The sequence below is a fragment of the Chlorocebus sabaeus genome, chromosome 12 (assembly GCF_047675955.1).
Source record: "Chlorocebus sabaeus isolate Y175 chromosome 12, mChlSab1.0.hap1, whole genome shotgun sequence".
NCBI classification, from domain to species: domain Eukaryota; kingdom Metazoa; phylum Chordata; class Mammalia; order Primates; family Cercopithecidae; genus Chlorocebus; species Chlorocebus sabaeus.
In genome coordinates this window covers 22,738,802-22,765,136 of record NC_132915.1, presented here as the reverse complement: position 1 = coordinate 22,765,136, position 26,335 = coordinate 22,738,802, and the positions used below count along the sequence as shown (strand labels likewise).

At 40.3% G+C, this 26,335-nt stretch overlaps 1 protein-coding gene and 1 non-coding gene across 3 annotated transcripts in view; one reads left to right on the top strand and one right to left on the bottom strand.

The window, feature by feature from the left end:
- The window catches only part of TRPM6 (transient receptor potential cation channel subfamily M member 6), a 160,435-nt gene that overhangs the window by 107,726 nt on the left and 26,374 nt on the right, over positions 1–26,335 (bottom strand). Inside the window, exons 2-6 of one of the 2 annotated variants that reach the window (XM_073021522.1) lie at positions 22,957–23,036; positions 21,727–21,921; positions 19,545–19,583; positions 7,385–7,562; positions 5,270–5,483 (exon numbers count right to left, since the gene is read on the bottom strand). In XM_073021522.1, the coding sequence (XP_072877623.1) occupies positions 5,270–5,483; positions 7,385–7,453 (283 nt within the window). In that variant the 5' untranslated portion in view covers positions 7,454–7,562; positions 19,545–19,583; positions 21,727–21,921; positions 22,957–23,036. The remainder of the gene's footprint in view (positions 1–5,269; positions 5,484–7,384; positions 7,563–19,544; positions 19,584–21,726; positions 21,922–22,956; positions 23,037–26,335) is intronic. The other variant, XM_007969515.3, reaches the window with a different exon arrangement.
- LOC119624546 (U6 spliceosomal RNA) lies at positions 21,898–22,004 on the top strand. The gene has a single exon (XR_005240712.1). It is a non-coding gene; the product is annotated as a U6 spliceosomal RNA (small nuclear RNA).

The window sequence follows — 26,335 nt, the reverse complement described above, 5'->3', positions numbered from 1 at the left end:
ATAATAGCATGATTTATAATCCTTTGGGCATATACCCAGTAGTGGGATGGCTGGGTCAAATGGTATTTCTAGTTCTAGATCCTTGAGGAATTGCCACACTGTCTTCCACAATGGTTGAACTAGTTTACAGTCCCACCAACAGTGTAAAAGCGTTCCTATTTCTCCACATCCTCTCCAGCACCTGTTGTTTCCTGACTTTTTAATAATCACCATTCTAACTGGTGTGAGATAGCATCTCATTGTGGTTTTGATTTGTATTTCTCTGATGGCCAGTGATGATGAGCTTTTTTTCATGTGTCTGTTGGCTGCACAAATGTCTTCTTTTGAGAAGTGTCTGTTCATATCCTTTGCCCACTTTTTGATGGGGTTGTTTGATTTTTTTCTTGTAAATTTGTATAAGTTCTTTGTAGATTTTGGATATTAGCCCTTTGTCAGATGGGTAGATTGCAAAGATATTCTCCTATTAAGAATGGTGTTTTTTAATCCCTAATCTTACCCAATGTTCCAGCAAAACATCCTGCAGATATGTCCCTTGCTCATTAAGGCAAACTAACTTAATAGTTTTATATACACAAATATTTCAAAGCTAATACATTGTGGAGTAATATGTTAATGTTTTCCCTTCTGGAATTAATACTAGTAATTAGTACAGTAACCAACACTTACTGACACACAGTAAGATTTCAGTAAGTGTTGGCTACCTTTGTATGTATTCACATTTTAAGTAGGAACTTTTAAAATCCACTTTATAGGCAAAAATTGTGGCAATGAGAGTTTAAATAAATGGTCCAAGGTTGTAGAGCTTTGGACAACTTATTTAGAGCTTGAATTTTGTAGAGATTGGATTCCAATTTAGGCAATCTGACCCTTTTTAAGAATAGACTTTATTTTTTAGAGTAGTTTTGGGTTCACAGCAAAATTGAATGAAAAGTATAGAGAGTTCCCATGCCACACCCTGCTCCCACACAAACACAGCCTCTCCAACTATCAGCATCCCCCATGAGACTAGTACATCTGTTACAATTGATGACCCTACATTGTAAGGTCATGACAAATAGAATATGACTGTTCTCCATAGTCCACAGTTTACATTAGGGTTCACTCTTGCTGCTGTACATTCTATGAGTTTTGACAAAGATATAATGATGTATATCCACCATGTTAGTATCACTGCCCTGAAAATATTCTATGCTCTGCCTACTCATCCCTCTCTCCTCTCAGCTTCTGGCAACTGCTAATCTTTCTACTGTCTCCATAGATTTGCCTTTTCCAGAATGTCATATACTGTAGTTGGAATCATACAGTAAGTAGCCTTTGAGATTGGCTTGATCAGACCTTTAAATAACTATACTGCATTGTAAGAGTTATTCTTCCTATGCGTGGTACTGACCCTATAAGTGTCATTAGCACAGAAGGAAAAGTAACCTGCATGTGGCATGGATCTGATGCTTAGCAGCTAAGTCACCTCCTCTTTCCTGGCATCTTCCCTTCCAACTCAGTTTTTTGAACCTCTCCCAGAGCCATCTCTAGAATCTGGGATCTGGATCACAGGCACACATCAATATCAAGCGTGGAGACATCCACCCCAGTAGAGGTTCCAATTCCATGGTTTGGCATGGTGTGCCAACATTGTTGTTATTGTGTTAAGCACCTTACATGTGATCCTAATACATGTCGTTGGTTGAGACTCTCCATAAAACCCAATCTGACCATGTTATCCCCCTATTCATCTTGCTGTTCAAATTCCTTTCAGGGCTCCTTGCTATGCAGAGAATAAGACTTCAGAATGGCACCCAATCTGGCTCCAGTCTCCTTTGCAGTCCCTGTCCCCTGCCACATGGCACACACTCCAGCCAGGAGCTTTATCACTTCTTTCTACACATGCCTTCATCTCTAGCTATGTCCTAACCCTGAGCTGCCACTTCTTACTAATGCCACTTCCTACCTTTCCCACAAGACCAATGCCAAGTGTTGTATCCTTCCCAAGACTTCCAAGGTGCCCTCAGTTGAAACTAGAATTCATCTCCCTCTTCCTTGCATTCTCAAAACATCTCCTTTGAATCTCAACTATAACCCAGTCAGCATCAATTTCTCACTAGTTGCTTTTTGTCTGTCACAGCCCAACCCATCACTAAATCCAGGGTCCATGTTACTCCTCTTTCATTCCTAACACCTACCCAAATGCTTTTCACATAGTAGATTCTTAAGGCTTGTGGCATTCAATTTAAGTAAATATCAAAGATTCATGCCAAATTTTGTTCAACTATGGTTGAGAAGCCTGTCAAGAAAAGACAGAAGCTCATAAGCAGAGTTCAAATTTAAATGTGTAAGGGAATCATCTGGGGATGTTGTTAAAATGCAGGTTCTGATTCTGCAGGTCTGGGGTGGGGCCTGAAATAGGCACTTTCAGCAAGCTCTCAGTTGATGGTGATGCTGCTGGTCCAGGGACTAATCCTTAAGCAGCCAGGCCACAGAGGAGGTGTGGTTGAATCAGGTCAGACTGATTGTTTTATGTTGTTGTTGTTTTCTTCTTTTTTTTTTTTTTTTTTGAGGCAGAGTCTCGCTCTGTCACCCAGGCTGGAGTGCAGTGGCACTATCTCGGCTCACTGCAAGCTCCGCCTCCCAGGTTCACGCCATTCTCCTGCCTCAGCCCCCTGAGTAGCTGGGACTACAGGCGGCCGCCACCACGCCCAGCTAATTTTTTGTATTTTTAGTAGAAACGGGGTTTCATTGTGTTAGCTAAGATGGTTTCAATCTCCTGGCCTTGTGATCCGCCCGCCTCAGCCTCCCAAAGTGCCGGGATTACAGGTGTGAGCCACCATGCCTGGCATTTTTTTTTTTTTTTTTTTTTAAAGACAGGGTCTTGCTTTGCCACCCAGGCTGGGTGCAGTGACATGATCATAACTCACTGCAGCCTTGACCTCCCAGGCTCAAGTAAGCCTCCCACCTCAGCCTCCCCAGTAGCTGGGTCTACAGGTGCACACCACCACATCCAGCTAATTTCTGTAATTTTTTAGAGATGGGGTTTTGCCATGTTGCCTAGGCTGGTCTCAAACTCCCGAGCCCAGGTAATTCACTAGCTCTCAGTTTCCCAAAAGGCTGGGAATGAACCACCGCATCTGGCCTGACTATTGTTTAACGGAGATCCAAGTATCTCTCATTTCCCATTTCTTTTGTTTATATGAAGTATTCCAATCATCTTCACACTACTCTATTTGTGTTCCTTTAGGTTAGCTGGCCATAAACTCAATGATCTTTTTAAGGCATTAAGTAAAATGAAGCATGACATGCAGTTAGTTATTCAAAGAAAAAGCCTTGCCCAAGCCTGTCTTTTTAACGAACAAAGTGAAACTTCCCTACCCACCCACTTTTTTACTGGAAATCAAATAAGGACTATACAATGGACTTAGAATTCTGCCAACTTCAGTTTCTTCCAAGAATGCGAAACAATCTCTACAAAATAGGTACAATAAACTATGCGTTACCTATTTGTGATGGGCCAAATCCCTTGGTTTTATTTTGCTTTGTTTTTTCAGTCATTCACTTCCTTCATTCCTTTTCAGCCAAAAGAAACTTTGTTACCTCAGTACAAGGTGCTAAATACTTAGGCAGATAGATGTTCAGGCCCTGACCTCTAGTACACAACCAGAAGGAGAGCTAACACACTGACTCATCCTAGCCTGTAAGGCAAAATATCAACATTCTACAAGCGCTACAGGCAGTAAATGCTGTAGAAATTAAAAGACAAAAGTGAGTAGCTCTAGTGGAGATATTCAGGAGGCTGTTACATGGGTGTGTTGGCATCTTGTGTAGATCTTAAAACATGGGCAAAATTTGATAGGAGACACTGGGCAGGGCATGCCAAACCAAAAGAGAAAAAAGTAAAGGGAAGATAGAAAACCACAGGTTAGGCCAGACACGGTGGCTCACGCCTGTAACCCCAGCACTTTGGGAGGCCAAGGTGGGCAGATCGCCTGAGGTTAGGAGTTCGAGGCCAGCCTGGCCAATATGGCTTCTCTACTACAAATACAAAAATTAGCCGGCCATGGTGACAGGCGCCTGTAATCCTGGCACTTTGGGAGGTTGCGGCGGGAGAATCACTTGAACCAGGGAGGTGGAGGTTACAGTGAGCCAAGATTGCATCATTGCACTCCAGCCTGGGTGACAAGAGCGAGACTTCGTTTCAAAAAAAAAAAAAAGAAAGAAAACCACAGGTTAGTAACAAATTGGTAAGAGACAAGAGTTTATGGAATCACTAGTTCTCAATCCTGGCTGACATGCTTCAGTAGCTCTGGACAAAAGCCTCTAATTCATCTGGGGAAGAGCTTGTACATCAGTACTTTAAAAGCTCCCCAGATTGTCCTTCCGTGCAGACAGTTCACACACACTGAATCAAAGAAATACGGTCAGAGCCCACCATATAAAGTTCTTGAATTTCAGATTTCAAGGAGTGTAAAAGAGTCAGTGATTGAGACGGTGAGTGTTTTGGCAATCATGTAGTTAAAAAGAAAAAGAAAAGTATTTACTCATGCCCAAAACACACAATGCAAGTTTCACCCACATCACTGATTTCCCAAGTCTGAGAAACTGACAATGATTACAAGAGTTTAGCGAAAGTCCAGGCCCACACACACTATGCACTTGCATGGATTCATGTCCCTTCTAGCCTTACTGTAGTTGGGAGCTCAGGAAAGACTATTTTCTTTTCCAGAGGTTTATCTGAAGTTACATTAAAATAGTATATTCTGACAATGGCAAAAACACATTCCAGGAAAAACCTATGATTCTTCTGGGTTTATTTTCTAGTCACTAGGATCTTTCTTCCTCACAGCCTCACACATCCTAGGAGCACTACAGAGCAGAGTTTATGTGGCACACTACCTGATTCACAGTTAGGAGAAAAAAGAGAGAAGGAAGGAAGGAAGGAAGGAAGGAAGGAAGGAAGGAAGGAAGGAAGGAGAGAGAGAAAGAAAAAGAAAGAGAGAGAGAGAAAGAAAAAGAGAAAGAAAGAAAGAAAAAGAAAGAAAAGAAAGAAAGAAAGAAGGAAAGAAAGAAAGAAGGAAAGAAAGAAAGAAAGAAAGAAAGAAAGAAAGAAAGAAAGAAAGAAAGAAAGAAAGAAAGAAAGAAAGAAAGAAAGAAAAGAAAGAAAGAAAGAAAGAAAAGAAAGAAAGAAAGAAAGAAAGGGAGAAAGAAAGAGAGGGAGGGAGAAAGGGAGGGTGGAAGAGAGGGAGGGAGGGTGAGTGGGAGAAAGGGAGGGAGGGAGCTTTACCTGTATTGATGCCTTCAGTTATTATCCATGCTCCTGTTGTCTCTGCAGCTTTAACCAAACCTTGGTTGAAAATCTCTTTAAATTTAGAGGGCATAGTAAAGTTCTGGATGCCCCCATGGACTGAGATCACCAGTTTGGGCAGTTCCATTTTCCACTCTTTCAACATTAAATGTAACAGATGATCCAATTTTGTATCATAAGAAGTTCTAATATACTGCAAGAAAAGCACATGTAGGTGAACAGAACATTGTAAAAAAGATATGCCAGGCACAGAAACAATGAGCACCCAGCAGGGCAACTGAAATGGCCAAAATCTAAAAGGAAGTATGTGGGATCACTTTAAAGTTCATCTTCATGTAACGGAAATATTTACTTTTAAAAGATCCCACACTCCCATTAAGTTCCTTCTGGGAATTACAAGTCACTGTAGGAAAGCTTCCTCTGGTTTTCAAGGCTGGCCCTCCAATGCTCTCCAGAGAACCTGGGGTGAGGCAGAAATACTTCAAACAGGCAGGGTGCAGTGGCTCATGCCTGTAATTCTGGCACTTTGGGAGGCCGAGGCGGGTGGATCACCTGAGGTCAGGAGTTCAAGATCAGCCTGGCCAACATGGTGAAACCCCGTTTCTACTAAAAATACAAAAAATTAGCCAGCCATGGTGGCACATGCCTGTAATCCCAGCTACCCGGCAGACAGGCAGGAGAATTGCTTGAGCCCAGGAGGTGGAGGTTGCAGTGAGCTGAGATCACTCACTCCACGCCACTGCACTCCAGCCTGAGTGACAGAGCAGGACTCTGTCTCAAAAAAAAAAGAAAGAAAGAAAGAAAGAAATACTTCAAACAACTGGCCAAAATCACTATGTCAGCAAACCTTTTCATCAGAAGCTATAACAAATAGGTGAAATGGGATTTTTCATAAATGCTATGGCTTTCCATTTACTTAACCATTTCACATATTTGCATTATTTAAATTAAAATTCAGGAGCATGGACATTTAATTTATTGCAAATTTTACCTTCTGATCATTCCCTTAAAATTGTAAATTTTACCTTTTAACCATTATTCCTCTGAAAACACTCTCGTTCCGAAATACTTTTCACAAAATAGTCATCTCTTTAATAGTCAATATAAGCAAAAGAAAAGATGAGGGAAATCAAAGCCAGCAGGTAGCCCCAGAATCATTTTTTATTTTACCTAAGATTGTATTGCATGGCTGGCTTCCTTCTTCCCACAAATGCAGACCATTCAAATGACACTGAGATGAATTTGCCTCCCTTGAACTTACGTGAATCAACAGCAAGAGTAAGTCAGATTTACAGGAAGAAGTAAGGACAATAAGAAACCATGAATTATGAAACAAAACTAACCACAGGCAAAGATCTCCACACATGCAAATAGGAATTAACACATGATCCTCCAGAACGTGACAGTAATTTAAAACAATTTCCAATTCATCTTTGAACTTCTTTTTTTTATTTTTATTTTTGAGATGAAGTCTCACTCTGTCACCCAGGCTGGAGTGCAGTGGTGCAATCTTGGCTCACTGCAACCTCCGCCTCCCAGGTTCAAGTGATTCTCCAGCCTCAGCCTCCTGAGTAGTTGGGATTACAGGCCCGTGCCACCACACCCAGCGAAATTTTGTATTTTTTAGTAGAGACAGGGTTTCGCCATGTTGGCCAGGCTGGTCTCAAACTCCTGACATCAGGTGATCTACCTGCCTTGGCCTCCCAGAGTTCTGGGATTACAGGCATGAGCCAACGTGCCCAGCGTGAACTTCTTGATACATAATTCCTTTATTCCAAAATTAAAATATTAAAATTTCTGAACATCAGGAATGGTGCAGTTATTGAAAAATGTGAAGGCAGAAATACTTCAAACAGGCAGAAACCTGTTAGTAGAAACCCCATCTCTACTAAAAATACAAAATTAGCCGGGCGTGGTGGTGGGCGCCTGTAGTCCCAGCTACTCAGGAGGCTGAGGCAGGAGAATCACTTGAACCCGGGAGGCAGAGGCTGCAGTGAGCCGAGATCCTGCCATTGCACTCCAGCCTGGGCGACAAAAGCAAAACTCCGTCTCAAAAAAAAGAAACCAGCAAAACAATTTGGGTTATTAGCAAACCTTGGCATGGGAGGTGTGCTCTCCATCTTGGAAATTAATCGTGCCAAAAGTATCTGTTGGACTTTTCATTGTGTGCTTTTCAACAGACCATTGTTCACTTTCTTTACCCTTGGCAGCTGAGATGGTCCGGGAATAATCTATCCCAGCATGGTCTCCAATCAGTCGGCCACAGTAACACCTTAAATTCAAGACCAAAAAAAACTCAACTTCAAAATAGAAAATAGATGCAATGTTTCTATCTTTTTCTAAAGTAATGTATAGATGCCATATGGTATTTCTCAAAACTTCACATTAAGGTTTATATTAGATTTCTAACATAGGACTGTCTTCTAAGTTTAGAAACACTATTAGTGGGTCTCTCCCTTGGCTGCACATTAGGATAATTTGGGGAATATTTTTTTTTAAACGCAGGAATACCTTGGAGATATTGAAAGTTTGGTTCCAGTCCACTGCAATAAAGTAAATATGGCAATAAAACTGGTCACACAAATAGTTTGGTTTCCCAGTGCATATAGAAGTTATGCTGACACTATACTGTAGTCTATTAAGTGTTCAATAGCATTATGTCTAAAAAACAATGGACATACTTTAATTAAAATAATTTATTGCTAAAAAATGCTACCAACCATCTGAGCCTTCAGTGAGTTGTAATCTATGTGCTGGTGAAGGATCTTGTCTCAATGTTGGTGGTTGCTAACTGATCAGAATGGTGGTTGCTGAAAGTTAAGGTGGCTGGAGCACTATGTCTTAAAATAAGACAACAATGAAGTTTGCCACATTGATTGACTCTTCCTTTCACAAAAGATTTCTCTGTAGCATGTGATGCTGTTTGATAGCATTTTACCCACAGTAGAACTTATTTCAAAACTGGAGTCAATCCTCTCAAACTCTGCCACTGTTTTATCAATTAGGTTTATGTCATATTCTAAATCCTTTGCTGTCATTTCTACAACGGTCAATCTTCACCAGTAGATTCCATTTCAATGAATCATTTTCTTTGTTCATCCATAAGAAGCAACTCCTCATCTAATCAAGTTTTTTAATGAGATTCAGTCAGTCACACCCTTCAAGCTCCAGTTTTGATCCTAGATGTCTTGCTATTTCCAGCACCTTCTACAGTGACTTCCTCCACTGAAGTCTTGAACCTCTCAAAGTCATCCATGAAAGTTGGGATCAACTTCTCCAAAACTCTCATTAATGTTGCATTTTGACCTCCTCCCATGAATCACGAATGTTCTTAATGGCATCTAGAATGGTGAATCCTTTCCAGAAGGTTTTCAATTTACTTTGTCCGGATCCATCAGAGGAATCACTATCTATAGCAGCTAAAGCCATACAAAATATATTTCTTAAATAATAAGAGTTGAAATTCAAAATTATTTCTTGATCCATAGGCTGCAGAATGGATGTTGTGTTAGCAGGTATGAAAACAACATTCATCTCCTTGTAATATTTCCGTAAGAGCTCTTGGGTGACCAGGTGTGTGGTCAATGAGCAGAAATATGTTTAAAGGAATCTTTTTTTTTTTTTTTTTTTTTTTTTAAGCAGTAGATCTCAACAGTGGGCTTAAAATATTCAGTAAACCATACTAAAAACAAATGTACTGACAATCAGGCTTTGTTGTTCCATTTATAGAGCACAAGTAGAGTAAATTCAGCATAATTATTAAGGGACCTAAAATTTTGGCATGGTAAATGAGGGCTAGCTTTAACACAAAGTCACCAGCACTGGTGCTGATAGACTTAATCGATCCAAGGTTCCTACAAGCCTCCAACTCTCTCCTAACAAGAGAGTCAGCCTGTCCTTTGAAGCTTTGAAGCCAGACATTGACTTCTCTCTAGCTATGAAAGTCTTAGATGGCATCTTCTCCCAACATAAGGCTTTTTGTCTACATTGAACATCTTTGTTTAGTGTAGGTACCTCATCAACAATCTTAGCTAGATCATCTAAATAACTTGCTGCAGCTCCTCTGTTAGCATTTATTGCTTCACCCTGAACTTTTATATTACGGAGACTGCTTTTTTCTTTAAACCTCATGAACCAACATCTGCTAGGTTCAAACTTTTCTTTTGAAGCTTTCTCACCTCTCTCAGACTTGATAGAATTGAAAAGAGTTAGGACCTTGCTCTGGATTAGTCTTTCATTTAGGGGAATGGTGTGGCTGGTTTGATCTTCTATCCAGACCACTCAAATTTTCTTCACATCAGCAATAAAGCTGTTTCTTTTCTTATCATCTGTGCGTTCACTGGAGTAGCACTTATAGTTTCCATCAAGCACCTTTCCTTTGCATTCACAACTTGGCTAATTGTTTGACACAAAAGACCTAGCTTTCAGCCTATCTCAGCTTTCAACATGCCTTCCTCACTAAGCTTAATTATTTCTAGCTTTTGATTTAAACTGAGATATGCGAGACTCTTTATTTCATTTTGTTTCACTAAGTAGCCATTATAGGATTATTAATTGGTCTAATTTCAACATTGTGGCATCTCAAGGTAGAGGGAGGTACAAGGAGAGGGAGAGAGACAGGATCAGTCAGTGGAATAGTCAGAACATATATAACATTTATCTAATTGTTTGCCCCATCTTATATGGGTGTAGTTCATGACACTCCAAAACAAGTATAATAGTGACATCAAAGATCACCGATTAAAGATTGTCATAACAGATACAATAATGATAAGATGAAAAAGTTTGAAATATTGCAAGAATTATTAAAATGTGATGCAGAGACAAGAAATTAGCATGTGCCATTGAAAAAATGGCACTGATAGACTTGTTCAATGCAAGGTTCCCACAAACCTCCACATTATACAAAATGCAACATCAGTAAAGCACAATGAAATAACACACATGAGGTATATGCCTGTACTAAAAATCTCTTGCATGCTCATGTTCATAGCAGCATTATTCTGAATATCTGCAAAGTGGAAGTAATGCAAATGTCCATCAGTGGAGGAGTGGACAAACAAAATGTGGTACATAAATACCACGGTATATGATTCAGCCTTAAAAAGGAAGAAAATACTGACATATGCTATAACATGGAAAAACCTTGAAGACATTATGCTAATTAAAAGAAGTCAATCACAAAAAGATAAACAGGCCAAGTGTAGTGGTTCATGCTTGTAATTCCAGCATGTTGGGAGGGCAAAGTGGGAGGATCGCTTGAGGCCAAGAGTTCATGACCAGCCTGGGCAACACAGCAAAACCCTGTCTCTACAAAAAATATAAAAATTAGCCCCGCGTGGTGGCACAAGTCTGTAATCTCACCTACTAGGGAGGCAAGAAAATCACTTGAGCCTGGGAGGCAGAGGCTGCAGTGACCTGAGATTACATCACTGCACTCCAGCCTGGGCAACAAAGTCAGACTCTGTCTCAAACAAAACAAAAAGTAAAAATAATTTATCATTTTGTGCATTATCTACAGCGCGTTGAATAAAACTAACAAAAATACAAATATAGAGGGTAAGACTTATAATTTAGATGAGTCAAAAGAGCCTCTCTGACATTTTGGGATGGACGATTTAAAAAAAATTTACGTAAAAAATAAATAAAAAGAGCCTCTCTAGGAAAGCAATTTGACATCAAGAGCGTTCTTATCTCTTCAAAATGAATATTGAGAAGCAGAGAAAATTTGTCATTTATTATAAATAATTGAGTAGAGGCCGGGCGCGGTGGCTCAAGCCTGTAATCCCAGCACTTTGGGAGGCCGAGACGGGCGGATCACGAGGTCAGGAGATCAAGACCATCCTGGCTAACACGGTGAAACCCCGTCTCTACTAAAAAATACAAAAATCTAGCCAGGCAAGGTGGCGGGCGCCTGTAGTCCCAGCTACTCGGGAGGCTGAGGCAGGAGAATGGCGTGAACCTGGGAGGCGGAGCTTGCAGTGAGCTGAGATCCGGCCACTGCACTCCAGCCTGGGCGACAGAGCGAGACTCCGTCTCAAAAAAATAAATAAATAAATAAATAAATAAATAAATAAATAATTGAGTACAGTTCCTACTGTGACTTTCACCTCACCTTGATTAATCAATCAACAGATAAGTTGATTCTGCTTAGCTGCCTGGATATTAAATTTCTGTTTTCTTTAGATTTCTTGTCAATACAAACAAGTCAATTTATGGCCCAGTATAAGAATAGACATTTAAGTGGTAAATTGTTTGCTTCTTTTTTTTCCCTATAATTAAAGCTCATTCTCTTCTTAAAGCGAAATTCGTATTTCTAAATGTATGTACCTCCTTCGCAAGAAGGGCCCTATTATATTATTTTAAAGTTCTTGCTATACCTATCTAATTCTCATTTAAAACAATTACATTATTTTCTGGTATGAACTTCAGTGACAAATTTTTAAATGAGAATTAGATAAGTATAGCAGGAACTTTTAAAACTGAAAACATTTTTCTTATTGATTTTTTTTTTTTTTTGAGACAGAATCTCGCTCTGTTGCCCAGGCTGGAGTGCAGTGGCATGATCTCTGCTCACTGCCCCCTCCACCTCCTGGATTCAAGCAATTCTCCTGCCTCAGCCTCCCAAGTAGCTAGGATTACAGGGGTGTGTCACCACGCCTGGATAACTTTTTTGCATTTTTAGTAGAGATGAGGTTTCACCATGTTGCCCAGGCTGGTCTTGAACTGCTGACCTCAGGTGATCCACCCACTTCGGCCTTCCAAAGTGCTGGGATTACAGTCGTGAGCCACCACTCCCGGCTATTTTACAACATTTTTCTAAAATGCACACTTTTAAGAAGTTATCTTCATCTATTAAAATCTTCAGACCTGGGTTTGTTTACAAGTTCCAAAAAGCCTAGTCATGAATCCTATGAGTCTACAAACCACACATGGCTCCATGCACTAATCTACCATGACATTAGTCCTTTCCTACTTTGAGTACACACATGAGGTGTTCTGCAAGTTAACAATGGTCTTTTCACAATTTGGTGCTACTATGTACCCACCATCAAGTTTTAACCAAAAATGGCTGACAATGTCAAGTATTAGCAAGGACACATTTCTTTTGTAAAAAAGTTTTTTAAAATTATTATTAGTTTTAACATTCTTGCTTTTTAAAGTTTTACTTTTTAGTTTGAGATAAGTTCTTACTCTGTCACCCAGGCTGGAGTACAGTGGTGTGACCATGGCTCACTGCAGGCTTGACTTCCCGTGCTCAATCAATCCTTCCACCTCAGCATCCCGTGCAGCTGGAATTACAGGCACGGACTATCACATCTGGCTAATTTGGAGTTCTGCCATGTTGCCCAAGCTGGCGTTGAACTCCTGGGCTCCAGCAGTCCTTTTGCTTCAGTCTCTCAAAGTGCTGGGATTTTTAATCATTATTTTAAGATGTTAATTTGCATTCAATATTGCCAAAGGTAGGCTGGTCTGATGGTAGTAGATTATCAGAACTTACTAACATTAGTGTCACTAAAGTTGGTATACAATCCCCCACTGCTAAATTTGACTGGCTTTAAACATATATATATATATAGTCATATATATATGTAGTCAAAGACAAAGTATACTCTAAACCATTGTCACTCTTGATTTTAAGGGCCACAAATAACTTTGTGTCTCTGATTAAAGTTATGAAGCCTACACTCAGGAATTCTGAAAAATAGATAAATAATGCAGTTATGAAGCCAGTCTCAAGAAAAAATATATACGTAGTAGTAGTTCCCCCTTATCTTCAGGGCATATGTTCCAAGACCTTCAGTGGGTGCCCAAAACCTCAGATAGTACCAAACCTAATTGCTGTCAATCAGAACAGGTTTCTGTTCGAGTCTTCCACCCACAGATGCAACAACTGTTTCATTTTAACTAAACACTTATCAAAATTATGGCCCTGTGGCCATAATTTTGCAACTGAAGGTACAGCAGTAAAACTAGCATGAATTTCTTTTTCCTTCTTCACAATTTCATGGATAGAAGATGGGTTCATACCACAGATATTAGCAACTTCAGCTAACTTTTATTCTTACCTTATTAAGCTGAGAACTTTCACCTTTTCACTTAAAGAAAGCACTTTATGGCTCTTTGGCACATCCAAATTGCCTGCATCACTACTCTTGCACTTTGGAGCCATTATGAAGGGTTACTTGGATCCAAGTACTGCAACACCAAGATAGTCAACCTGATAACCCTGACAGCTACTAAGCCACTAATAGGTGGGGAGCGTCTGTAGCATGGCTAGGCCAGACAAAGGAATGATTCATGTCCTAGGTTGGACAAAGCAAATGGCAAGAGATTTTATCAGGCCACTCAGAATGGCACATAATTTTAAACCTATAAATAGTTTTTTTCCTGGGATTTTCTATTTAATACTTTTGGCCCATGAGAAACTGAAACAAGGAAAGTAAAATGGCAGAAAAGGGGGGACTACGCCTTTCAAATTTCTAAGCTTTCTTTAATTAAAAATCGCATCCTGGTCCACAGTTTTCCCCAACTGCCCTGCCTCCAGCTAGTTGATAATGCCTGCATTGCCTCACCTGAAAGAGTCAATATTCTTCTTGACGGCTTTTCATTCAAATATCAGTGTCTATATTCTGATGCACAATTAATTGCATAAACTACGTAAGGTGTAGTATACATTAGTAAATGTTATATTTAACTTTTATATATCTGCTTATCTGATAACAAATACATCCAGTGAGAAGAAAAAAACGTAAAGAAATCTAGACAGGGCCAGAGTTCAATTTCCAAACTTCCAAAGAGACGACAGAGACAAATACATTTGAGTACAAGGTGGAGAAATGTGGCTAGCTGTTATGGACTGAATTGTGTTCCAACAAAATTCATATGCTGAAGCCCTGACCCCAATGTGACTGTATTAATTACCTCCTTAAAGTTAAATTAAGTTAAATTCAGCAGGGCACGGTGTCTCACGCCTTTCATCCCAGCACTTTGGGAGGCCCAGGGGGGCAGATCACCTGAGGTCAGGAGTTTTAGATCAACCTGGCCAACATGGTGAAACCTCATCTCTACTAAAAATACAAAAAATTAGCCAGGTGTGGTGGCAGGTGCCTGTAATCCCAGCTACCCGGGAGGCTAACACAGGAGAATCGCTCGAACCCAGGAGGTGGAGGTTGCAGTGAACTGAGATCGCACCATTGCACTCCAGCCTGGGCAATAAGAGTGAAACTTCGTCTCAAAAAAAAAAGTTAAGTTAAATTAAGTCATAAAGGTGGAAGACTAATTTGACAGAAATGATGTCCTTAGAAGAGGGAGAGATCCCAAGGATGTGTGCACACAGAGAAAAACCATCTGAAGACACAGTAAGAAGGTGGCCATCTGCAAGCCAAGGAGAGACCACAAGAGAAATCAACCCTGCAAACAACCTGGTCTTGGATTTCTGCCCTCCAGAACTGTGAAAAATTCATTTCTGTTGTTTAAACCATCTAGCTTGTTATGGCAGCTCTAGATGACTAAAATCCTAGTTATATATAGAACAGTGGGTTGTACCTGACAAGCAGAGGTACCCATAAACAAGAGCTGAAGCGCAGGCAGCTAGACCATAAACAGGAAGCATCTAGGAAGCGATGTGTCCTGGAGCAAAAGCACTGGACCAGGAAATGGCCAACGCCGTGCTAATCTCTACTCTCCCAAAGCCTCTATTTCTTCAACTGCAGTAATGTAAGCATTGGTTGGACAAGGTGGTCTCTAATGCCTTTCCTTTCCTTTCATTGTGTGACTGAGAACCTGTAGCAATGCTCACTGAGCAGGACCCTGCTCTGAAAGAGCTGATCAGTGGGCTTAGGATACTTATTGTGCAGCTACTGTACTGAGCAGCATGTCAAGTAGCACATGGTGAGAAGTTACAGGGGAAACAGAAGTGTCTACAACTTACAGTCTCTTCAGAGAACTAGAACAGGGCTGGGCGCAGTGGCTCACACCTGTAATGCCAGCACTTTGGGAGGCCGAGGCAGGCGGATCACTTGAGGTCAGGCATTCTAGACCAGCCTGGACAACATGGTGAAACCCCGTCTCTACTAAAAATACAAAAATCAGCTGCACGTGGTGGCGCGTGCCTGTAATCCCAGTTACTCAGAAGGCTGAAGCACGAGAATCACTTGAACCTGGGAGGGGGAAGTTATAGTGAGGCGAGATTGGGTCACTGCCCTCCAGCCTGGGCGACAGAGGGAGACCCTGTGTCAAAAAAAAAAGATAACCAGAACAAGTACAGGTGATGAAAACTTCGGTATATGCAAAAACCAGCGTAAGGCCAGGCGTGGTGGCTCACGCCTGTAATCTTACCACTTTGGGAGGCTGAGGTGGGTGGATCACATGAGGTCAGGAGTTCGAGACCAGCCTGGCCAACATGGTAAAACCCTGTCTCCACTAAAATACAAAAATCATCCAGGTGTTGTGGCACGTGCCTGTAATGCCAGCTTCTTGGGAGGGGGAGGCAGGAGAATTTCTTGAACCTAGGAGGCAGAGGTTGCCGTGAGCAGAGATCGCACCATTGTACTTCAGCCTGGGTAACAAGAGCGAAACTTCGTCTCAAAAACAAAACAAAACAAAACAAAAAGTCAAAGAAAGAATACTGGGGTTCCATATGGAAAGGTTCTTAATGTAAAGGGAGGCACAGTAATCACAAAAGTACAGCGTATACATAATCAGGATCTACTAGTTAGAATGGTGTCATCTGACCATCTTTTGGGACAAGGGTCACCCTTCAAAATGAAGCAGCATCTATTCAAATACAAGACAAATAATGATTCATCTGCCTGGCTTTTTCCCCGCAGAACATAAATTTAGGTAACCACATCTGGAGAGATAACTCATTATGCTTTTATAAGGCAGTTCTTTAGTGCAAACCAACTTTCAGAGTAAGTATACTTCTATTCTAATTATCTACTTGATTTGAGTTGACATTTTATTCTTTCCCCCCCCCCCCCCCAGTTCATTAAATTGCAGCAAGGTCCCATAGAAGAAACAGATCTCCAAAATTAAAAAATATATATTTATGTTTGTCCCTTTAATTACAACTTTTGAAGTCTCAAAGAACATATCACCAACAAGTACTAAAAGTTCACTTTATATAAATGTCAATTCCAGGAAGGGGGTAAAAAAAAAGTTAACTCCCTCTCAAATTGTTTTGTAAATTCAGTAAAATACTCATCACTCAGAGCATTTCACAGCCATGTTAAAAACAAAAAGTAAAATTTAAAAAGAAAGAAAAAAAAAACATCAAAATCTCAAGATATTTTTCAGGGAACATGACAAGGTGATTCTAAAATTTATATTATGTCGGCCAGGTGCGGTGGCTCATGCCTGTAATCCCAGCACTTTGGGAGGCCAAGGAAGGCAGCCCACTTGAGGTCAGGAGTTCGAGATCACCCTGGCCAACGTGGTGAAACCCCATCTCTGCTAAAAATACAAAAAATTAACCAGGCATGGTGGCGTGCGCCTGTAATCCCAGCTACTTGGGAGGCTGAGGCACGAGAATCGCTTGAACCTGGGAGGCAGAGGTTGTGGTGAGCCAAGATTGTGCCACTGCACTCCAGCTTGGGCGACAGAGCTAGACTCTGTCTCAAAAAAAAAACAACCAAAACCAAACAAACAAACAAACAAACAAAATATATATATATATTATACAATCACTTATTGACAAGGAGATTTAGGATTATTTTAAAGTGTTACAATATAGTCCAGGTGCAGTGGCTCCCAGCACTTTGGGAGGCTGAGGCAGGAGATCGCTCAAGGCCAGGAGTTCTAGAATAGCCTGGACAACATAGCAAGAACCCATCTCTATAAAAAACAAAAAACATCAGCCAGGCACAGTGGTACATGCCAGCAGTTAGGTAGCTACTCAGGAGGCTGAGGAGTGGGGATCACTTGAGCCCAAGAGTTTGAGGTTGCAATGAGCTATGACTGCACCACTGCACTTCAGCCTGGGAAACACAGCGAGACCTTGCCTTTAAAAATTAGAATTTTTTTTTTTTTAAAGATAGTATTCCAATGTAGTGGAACTGCTTTTTAAAACATACTATTTTAAATAAAATGTTTTCTTTTTCTTTTTGAGACAGGGTCTTGCTGTGTTGCCCAGGCTGAATGTAAACTCCTTGGCTCAAGCTATCCCCCATCCTCAATCTCGTGAGTAGCTAGGACTACAGGCATGTGCCCACCACACTTGGTTAAAATTTTCTTTCAATAAAATAAAATTTGTATAAATGCATAAAAGTCTTTTGAAAAGTAAAAACAATTTTTTAAAAGATAAATAAAGGATAGGAAACTTGCCCTATCAGATATCAAGACATATATTACAAGACTATAATAATGAAACAGAGCGGCATTTGACAAGTATAAAAGTAGATCAAAAGTACTGAAAAGAAAGCTCAGAAACAAAGCCATAGACAGACAGAAATGTGGTATATAACACAGACAGCACCAGAAATGAATGAGACTAGGGGAGACTGCTCAGTAACTCGTATTAGGACATTTGGCTCTTCCTATCAAAAAAAATAAAACTCGTCTCAGCTAGGTGCAAAAATGACTAGTTTGTAACCATTTTTAATTTCTGAGAGGTATAAAAGTGGATGCTTTTCCAGTATTTTCACATTTAGTTATCTCTGAAGGTTGTGGGGTGGAGGTTTTGGAGGACATTGACAAGGAGAGTTTCTGAAGAATACAGTAGGAGCTGGGGAGAATAAATGAGGTCTTTTCTTTTTATTATATCCTTATTTTGCTTTGCATTTTATTAGGTTCATGCAACAGTAATTGTGGTTTTCACCATCACTTTCTTTCTTTTTCTTTTTTTTTTTGAGACGGCATCTCCCCACCTTTTTTTTTCTTTTTTTTGAGACAGAGTCTCCCTCTGGAGTGCAGTGGCACAATCTCGGCTCACTGCAAGCTCCGCCTTCCGGGTTCACGCCATTCTCCTGTCTCAGCCTCCTGACTAGCTAGGACTACAGGCGCTCGCCACCACGCCCAGCTAATTTTTTGTATTTTCAGTAGAGATGGGGTTTCACCGTGTTAGCCAGGATGGTCTCGATCTTCTGACCTCGTGATCGACCCGCCTGGGTCTCCCAAAGTGCTGGGATTACAGGCATGAGCCACCGCGTCCGGCGTTCACCATTACTTTCAATAGCAAACACCACAATTACGTTTGCACCAATCTAATAGCAAAATTTGAAATAATTACTAAAAGGAAAAAAAAAATTGAAGAAAAAGTGAGAGGTCAGCCAAGTAGAAATTCTTCTTCCAGCAACCTTCTCCTTCTCCTTCTTGTTCCATATCTGTGGATGCTGGTTTCCTCTCCCCATGATTTGCTAAACTGATGGTTCCAATTTTTTATTTTATTATTTTATTTTATTTTTTTTGAGACAGGGTCTCACTGGGCCACCCAGGCTGGTGCAGTGGCGTAATCACAGCTCACTGCAGCCTTGACCTCCCAAGTTCAAGCAATCCTCTCACCTCAGCCTTCCAAGTAGCTGGGTCTACAGGCACACACCAACACACCCCGCTACAATTTTTTGGGTTTTGTTTTTGCTTTTGTATGTCGAGACAGGGTTTTACCATGTTGTCCAAACTGGTCTCAAATCAGAGCTCAAGCAGTCCACCCGCCTTGGCCTCCCAAAATCCTGGGATTATAGGTGTGAGTGACCGTGTCTAGCCCCAGATGTTTTTTTCCAAGAATAAATTTAACTTTGGTTCAATCCATTATATAAACTTCAGGCTATGATCAAAATTAAGAAAATTTCATTTCCTTCCACTTACAAAAGAGAAAGGTAAAAATAGTCACGTAGTTTAAAATGCAAATCACTGTTAAAATTTATATTGCACTAAAGAGCTGTTTTTGTCCATAAGCTTAGTATGCATACACAGCACCTGCAAGTCATACATCAATTATAGTCCCGTATGCACATGCAGCATCTTCATTATCCAAATGTGATCATAAAACTAAAATGTAATGCTTTACAAGTGTTTCCATCAGTAGAAATTCTTGTCGAAGGGCCTTAGCCAATTTACATGTCTCAGTAATTCAAGTAGTCTATTACGTTTGAATACTCACTCTCCATCAAAAACATCTTTTTAAAACTTCCCTTGGAAAGGTAAATCGTATGCACCATTTACTGAGTCCATTCAAGATATGAGGAAACTGTCCCAGTGAATTTTAAATAGGATGCCTAAAAGCTAAAAGTAATCTTGCTTATCTAAGTCTTACCTGATTAAATTCTGGCAGAACTGGCATGCAGGAGTACACCTAAATTAAAGAAATAAAACCTCTGTTAGTTTGTTGGTGTATTTGAAAACACATTTAATGCTTGTACAGTAAATATCTATTCTTTTCTATGATCTATAAAACAAGGTTTGCTGAAATTCATATATCATGTTCCAAATATTCCATTATGGCATTTACCACATATAATTACTGCAGCAACTATGATCTAATTAATACAACATTCAGTTTAGAACCAAAATACCTCAATTTAAATCTCAGATAATAATATGTAATGTGTCTTATGGTACCTGGTAGACAGTGTGTACAATAATGGTAGCTATTATTATTATTAAACTATGAAGATAACACAGATTTCTTGAGAATCAAGACTATGTGTATATATATGTAAACCATTTTAAAACCATAAAGCACTATCAAATAAGGGACATTTGGTATAATTATAAATAATCCTTTATCTTTCTTTTTTATGATTCAGAAGAACCTTATGGATTTAGGGGTTAGCACTGTGGTCATCAATTATATTTTTGGGCCAGGCACAGTGGCTTATGCCTGTAATCCCAGCACTTTGGGAGGCTGAGGTGGGAGGATTGCTTGAGTTCAGGAGTCCAAGACCAGCCTGGACAACATAATAAGACCTTGACTCATAAAAACTTCAAAAAATTAGCCCTGTGTGCTGATGTGTGCCTGTGATCCCAGCTACTGGGGAGGCTAAGGTGGGAGGATTGCTTGAGTCCTGGAGGTTGAGGCTTCAGTAAGCCAAGGTCATGCCACTGCACTGCAACGTGGGGGACACAGCAAGATCTTGTCTCAAAATGTGTGTGTGTGTGTGTGTGTGTGTGTGTGTGTGTGTGTGTGAGAAGAAGTATTAACAGGGAATTCTAGTTAAAATAATGGAAGAGGCCAGGCGCGGTGGCTCACACCTGTAATTCCAGCACTTTGGGAGGCCGAGGCGGGCGGATCACAAGGTCAGGAGATCGAGACCACGGTGAAACCCCATCTCTACTAAAAATACAAAAAATTAGCCGGGCGCAGTGGCAGGTGCCTGTAGTCCCAGCTACTCAGGAGGCTGAGGCAGGAGAATGGCATGAACCCGGGAGGTGGAGCTTGCAGTGAGCCGAGATCGCGCCACTGCACTCCAGCCTGAGTGCGACTGAGTGAGACTCCGTCTCAAAATAAAAAAATAAAAAAAAATGGAAGAAAAGGTAATGTTCATAAAATAAGCGTCGCTCTAAGTTATTCAGAAACTAATATTCAGGACTTTTATTTCTTCCTGTCCCAGCCTTTCTGGAATGCCTTTTCTCAGAAGCTTTCTTTCAACAGTAAATTGAATATGAGAAGGAAAAAGATGTTATAATCAAGTGTATCACATTTGTTTCTTATTGGGAGCAACAAAAATAATAAAAGAAAGAAACTTTTATCAATATTTTAAAAAATGAATTATCACCCTCTTCCTGTGCACCGTAATGAAGAAAACCGCATAAAAGCTACAATTCTGAGAATTTTACTAGAATCTAAGAAAAAGGCTGGCATAGAAGAAATAGCCATAATCATCCACTAACTTTTATCTACAAACCCATAATATAGAGACTATTTTTTCACTTGCTAAAGTATACTAAGCCTTAGAACATTCGTGGAATTAACAATCATTGATATTCTTCTTCAGTCTATGGGCTAGTAAAAGAGTAATTTCATCACTTTTTTTGAGATTCAAGATTATTGTGAAAATGATTTTTTTGTTCACAGACACAAAATGAACCACCTGAATCAATTTGCATTCCAGTCACCACCACACGATGTCATAAAAGATGAAGGGGAAAAACAAGGTTATCTTGGCATACTATAAACTTTTTTTAAGCAGGTAAAATGAGAATTTCCAATCACAAGACTTACAAATCATAGGTAATTCAGTAAGGGTGGGACTAGTAAATATTTAACAAAGGCAAGGAAAACTATTTCAGTCATCTCCAAAGAACTAGAATTTCAAAAACCTTACCATGCTACCCTTGATAAGCACATAGTTATGAGTTCTAAACCTTAAAGGAATAAAAGGACAAATGCTCAAAAATATCTAAAAATAGAGTGGTTCCCTTACTTAAAATATTACTCTTCTATTTTCCTTTTAATTTATTTTTCCAAGGGCAATGTCAATCTTAATTTCACAGACCTGATTACCCAGAGGAATTTTCCATAGCCCTTTCTTCCCCTATCTTTCACTAGTTGCTTTTTTGACCTTCGTTCTACAAGTAGAGCTTCCAAAGCGTTGTCAAGAACTCAGTAGTCAAACTCAAATTATTCCATCTGCTGCCGATTATCTGCTCAATCCAAAAGCCTACGGGCGCTCGCTTCGGCAGCACACATACTAAAATTGGAATGATACAGAGAAGATTAGCATGGCCCCTGCTCAAGGATGACATGCAAATTCATAAAGCATTCCATAAAAATAAAGTCTATGGAAGGAAAATGGAACTGAAATTACCTGTTCGTCTAATCTGGGCACAGTGTAATGAAATATACCAGTCACTATTTTCCACAGATACTTTAGTTGGGGATAAGAAACACTCACAATATTTAGAATATTCAGTATTCAGAAAATGTAAATTATTGATTCCAACCCAGTGAAACGGATGTAACACTAGATATTTCTGTAACGTCTATCCCCCCCATCAAGAGGAACAGAAGCATCAAGTAGAATAAAATCCACGACAATATTAACAGTGACAGCATTGAGAAAAACTTCTTTATACTTCATTAAATTCCTTAAACAGATATTTATCACCAGGCGCAGTGGCTCATGCCTGTAATCCCAGCACTTTGGGAGGCCGAGGTGGGTGGATCACAAGGTCAGGAGATCAAGACCATCCTGGCTAACATGGTGAAACCCCATCTACTAAAAATACAAAAATTAGCCAGGCATGGTGGCAGGCACTTGTAATCCCCGCTACTCGGGAGGCTGAGGCAGGAGAATTGCTTGAACCTGGGAGGTGGAGGTTGCAGGGAGCTGAGATTGAGCCATTGCACTCCAACCTGGGGGACAAGAACGAGACTTCATCTCAAAAAAAAGAAAAAAAGAAAAACACAGATGTTTATCAAGAGCCTACTATGTGGCAGGCACTGTCACAGACACTGGAGTAAGAGTAAGGTACAAATTAACAAGGTCCCTGTTCTTCCCAGATTTTCTACAATAATCATGTACTATTTTTATAAAGTGAAAGAAATAAACACTGAAAATTCTAACTTTATAGATATAATCAAATCTTCTAAACAAGTCATATTTCTAAAATTCTAATTTTATAGATATAATCAAATCTTCTAAACAAGTCATATTTCTAAGTTTCTATAAACAGTCCTCCAGGTAGTGTTGCTTTTAAAAGAAGAATGTAATTGAAAATTTTACCTGTGAGGATTTTTTGAGCTGGGTATGACTGTGCTACATTCTCTCTTGTCAAACACTCCTTTAATCCAGGATTTCTGGGACTAAAAAGAAAGTGTCATTATTTTATACTCAATTATGTGACAAAACAACGTAACCATAGTACTTCGGGCAGGTAAGAAATACTCAAGTATCATGAATGCTAATTAAAATGCCAAGACCAACCCCACACAGGCTAAGCATTTACCAGTTTCTATTACAGATAACATAGGCATAAATAAGCCAAATATGAACATTAAACGACACACAAAGTGAATATGCCCACAATCCCACTTTGAGTAACCAAAGCCCTACATGAACAAACCACTAGCAAGGAAGTAAAGATATAACTGATTTATCCTCTTAAATCTGCCAAAAGTCACTTTTACATCTTGTACCATAATCCTATGGAATAAACACAAAGCTCCCAAAACTTCAAAATCTTTACCTATCAAGTCCCACTTTGGCTAAGATTTCACAGGAAACTGGAAAGAGTGTCTCTGACTTCAGCAAGATTCCATACATATTCTGCAAGCAGAGTTTGCCACCGGTTGTGTTGTTTCAGGTTGTACAGCCTATAACTGTCCCTAAATCCAAGTGAGACATTGATACCTACTCTTCCTCCTAATAAACTCTCTCCCATTCTATAGAATCCATGTCACAGCCAAGTTCCTTCATAAGCTATATTACAAGTCCAGTGGCAGAGGACACTGGATCGACTATATAGCCCAACTACTTATGAGCCTGGCCTCGCCCTAATATAAAAATATTTTGGCTCTAAATGGTATAAGAATATGTGTCCTAGCTGGGCATGGTGGCTCACGCCTGTAATCCCAACATTTTTGGGAGGCCGAGGCGGGTGGATCACTTGAAGTCAGGAGTTTGAGCCAATATGGTGAAACCCCGTCTCTACTAGAAATACAAAAAATTAGCAGGCATGGTGGTGGGCAACTGTAATCCCAGCTACTCGGGAGGCTGAGGCATGAGAATCGCTTGAACCTGGGAGGCGGAGATTGCAGTGAGCCAAGATCGCACCACTGTACTCCGGCCTGGGTGGCGGAGCGAGACTCTGTCTCAAAAAAAAAAAGAAAAAAAAAATATATATATATATATATATATATGTTTCCATATTACTTTATACACACATAGATATTAGAACAGAGATGAAAGGAAGGTTTTCTAAAAGGGAGCTTTTTCAAACTCCATGTCAGTGCAGTCCCCACACTCTTACATCTACTCCCATTCTACTGTGGAGGGAAATGCACTGGGCCAGAAAATATGCTACAAATCCAGCTGTGGTACCTCATTATCACACTATCCTCAAAAAAAGTTCAGTGGATCTTGTCCAATATGCACCAATCCTAAACATAAGTGTTCATCACCTAACAGAACTGTAAATAATCGAAGTCCAGACTTTTTAAAGTAAAATAGAAAGGAGAAAAACAGAGATTAATTTGATGGGCTCCTGTGTATTTAAATCTTATCTATAAACAAGGAAAACTTCCCAGATCAAGGCCGGAGCCATCTTAAATCCTTTTACTCTTATTCTTTTTGTGTGGTCAGCAGCATTTTCTATGTATTAAAAGACAATCACTAAATTGGCAAAACACTAAAAACATAAACTTGGGAAAATTCAGAGTCATAGAATTTATTTGTTTGTTTATTTATTTATTTTGTTTTATTTTTTTGAGATGGAGTCTTGCTCTGTCGCCCAGGCGGGAGTGCAATGGCGCAATCTTGGCTCACTGCAACGTCCGCCTCTTGGTTTCAAGCGATTCTCCTGCCTCAGCCTCCTGAGTAGCTGGGATGACAGGTATGCACCACCATGACTGGCTAATTTTTGTATTTTTAGTAATAATAGGGTTTCACCACATTGGTCAGATTGGTCTCAAACACCTGACCTCAAGTGGTCTGCCTGCCTTGGCCTCCCAAACTGCTGGGATAACAGGCGTGAGCCACCGTGCCCAGCCCAGAGTCATAGAATTTAAAAGGAACGAAATGAACAGAAAATTCAAAATCTATTTATTTCAACAAGAAATGACACAATCTGGCCGAGCACAGTGGCCCACACCTGTAATCCCAGCTCTTTGTGAGGCCAAGACAGGTGGATCACTTGAACCCAGGAGTTCCAGACCAGCCTGGACAACACGGTGAAACCGTGTCTCCACAAAATACAGGAATAAAAACAGCCGTGCGTGGTGGCATGTGCCTACAATTCCCAGTGACCCAGAAGGCTGAGGTGGGAGGATTGCTTAAGTCCAGGGAAGTGGAGGCTACGGTGAGCCATGATTGTGCCACTGCACTCCAGCCTGGGTGACAGAGTGAGACCCTGTCACAAAAAAAAAAAAAGAGAGAGAGAGAGGAAGGAAGGAAGGAAGGAAGGAAGGAAGGAAGGAAGGAAGGAAGGAAGGAAGGAAGGAAGGAAGGAAGGAAGGAAGGAAGGAAGGAAGGGAGGGAAAGAAAGAAAGAAAAAGAAAGAAAGACAATCTTTTTGAATCAGTCAGCCCTGTCCCCATTCAAAAATAAATTTGATTTATTCATTCTCCAAACATTTATTAAATACCTAATTTTGCAAAGCACTGACAAATATGTTACAAAAAGTCAGTATGTCCTCAAAGAATTCTTCATTCTGAATTTCAGAATACCTGAATCTATGAATTCATTCAACAAGTATTTTGGACAGGCCTCCATGCTGCATGCTGGGACTTCTACTGCAAACGAGACAAAGTTCCTGCTCTCAAGGAAGTTAGAATAAAAAGGAGGAAACAGATAAGAAACTGATATCATTAAACTTTATGTGCACCAATTAACTATTTTTAAATTTTTTTAAAAAATTTGTCATGCCTCTGAGACAAGTTCAAGGCCAATTAACTATTAAAAACAGATGTAAAAAGGGTATCTAATGTAGAAGCCTATATAGACAAAATAGGCAAGCTGTGCTCAACGACTCCCTTCTTTCGAAATGCTGAATGGCAGCTTTGTAGTAGGACTACCCAAACAAATTATTCAATTTCTTCATGCCTGTTTGTCTATCAAAATGGGGATAATAATAGTACCTCGGCCGGGCGTGGTGGCTCACGCCTGTAATCCCAGCACTTTGGGAGGACGAGATGGGCGGATCACGAGGTCAGGAGATCGAGACCATCCTGGCTAACACGGTGAAACCCCATCTCTACTAAAAATACAAAAAAATTAGCCGAGCGCGGTGGCGGGCGCCTGTAGACCCAGCTCCACGGGAGGCTGAGGCAGGAGAATGGCGTGAACCCGGGAGGCAGAGCTTGCAGTGAGTCGAGATCGCGCCACTGCACTCCAGCCTGGGCGACAGAGCCAGACTCCGTCTCAAAAAACCAAAAAAAATAGTACC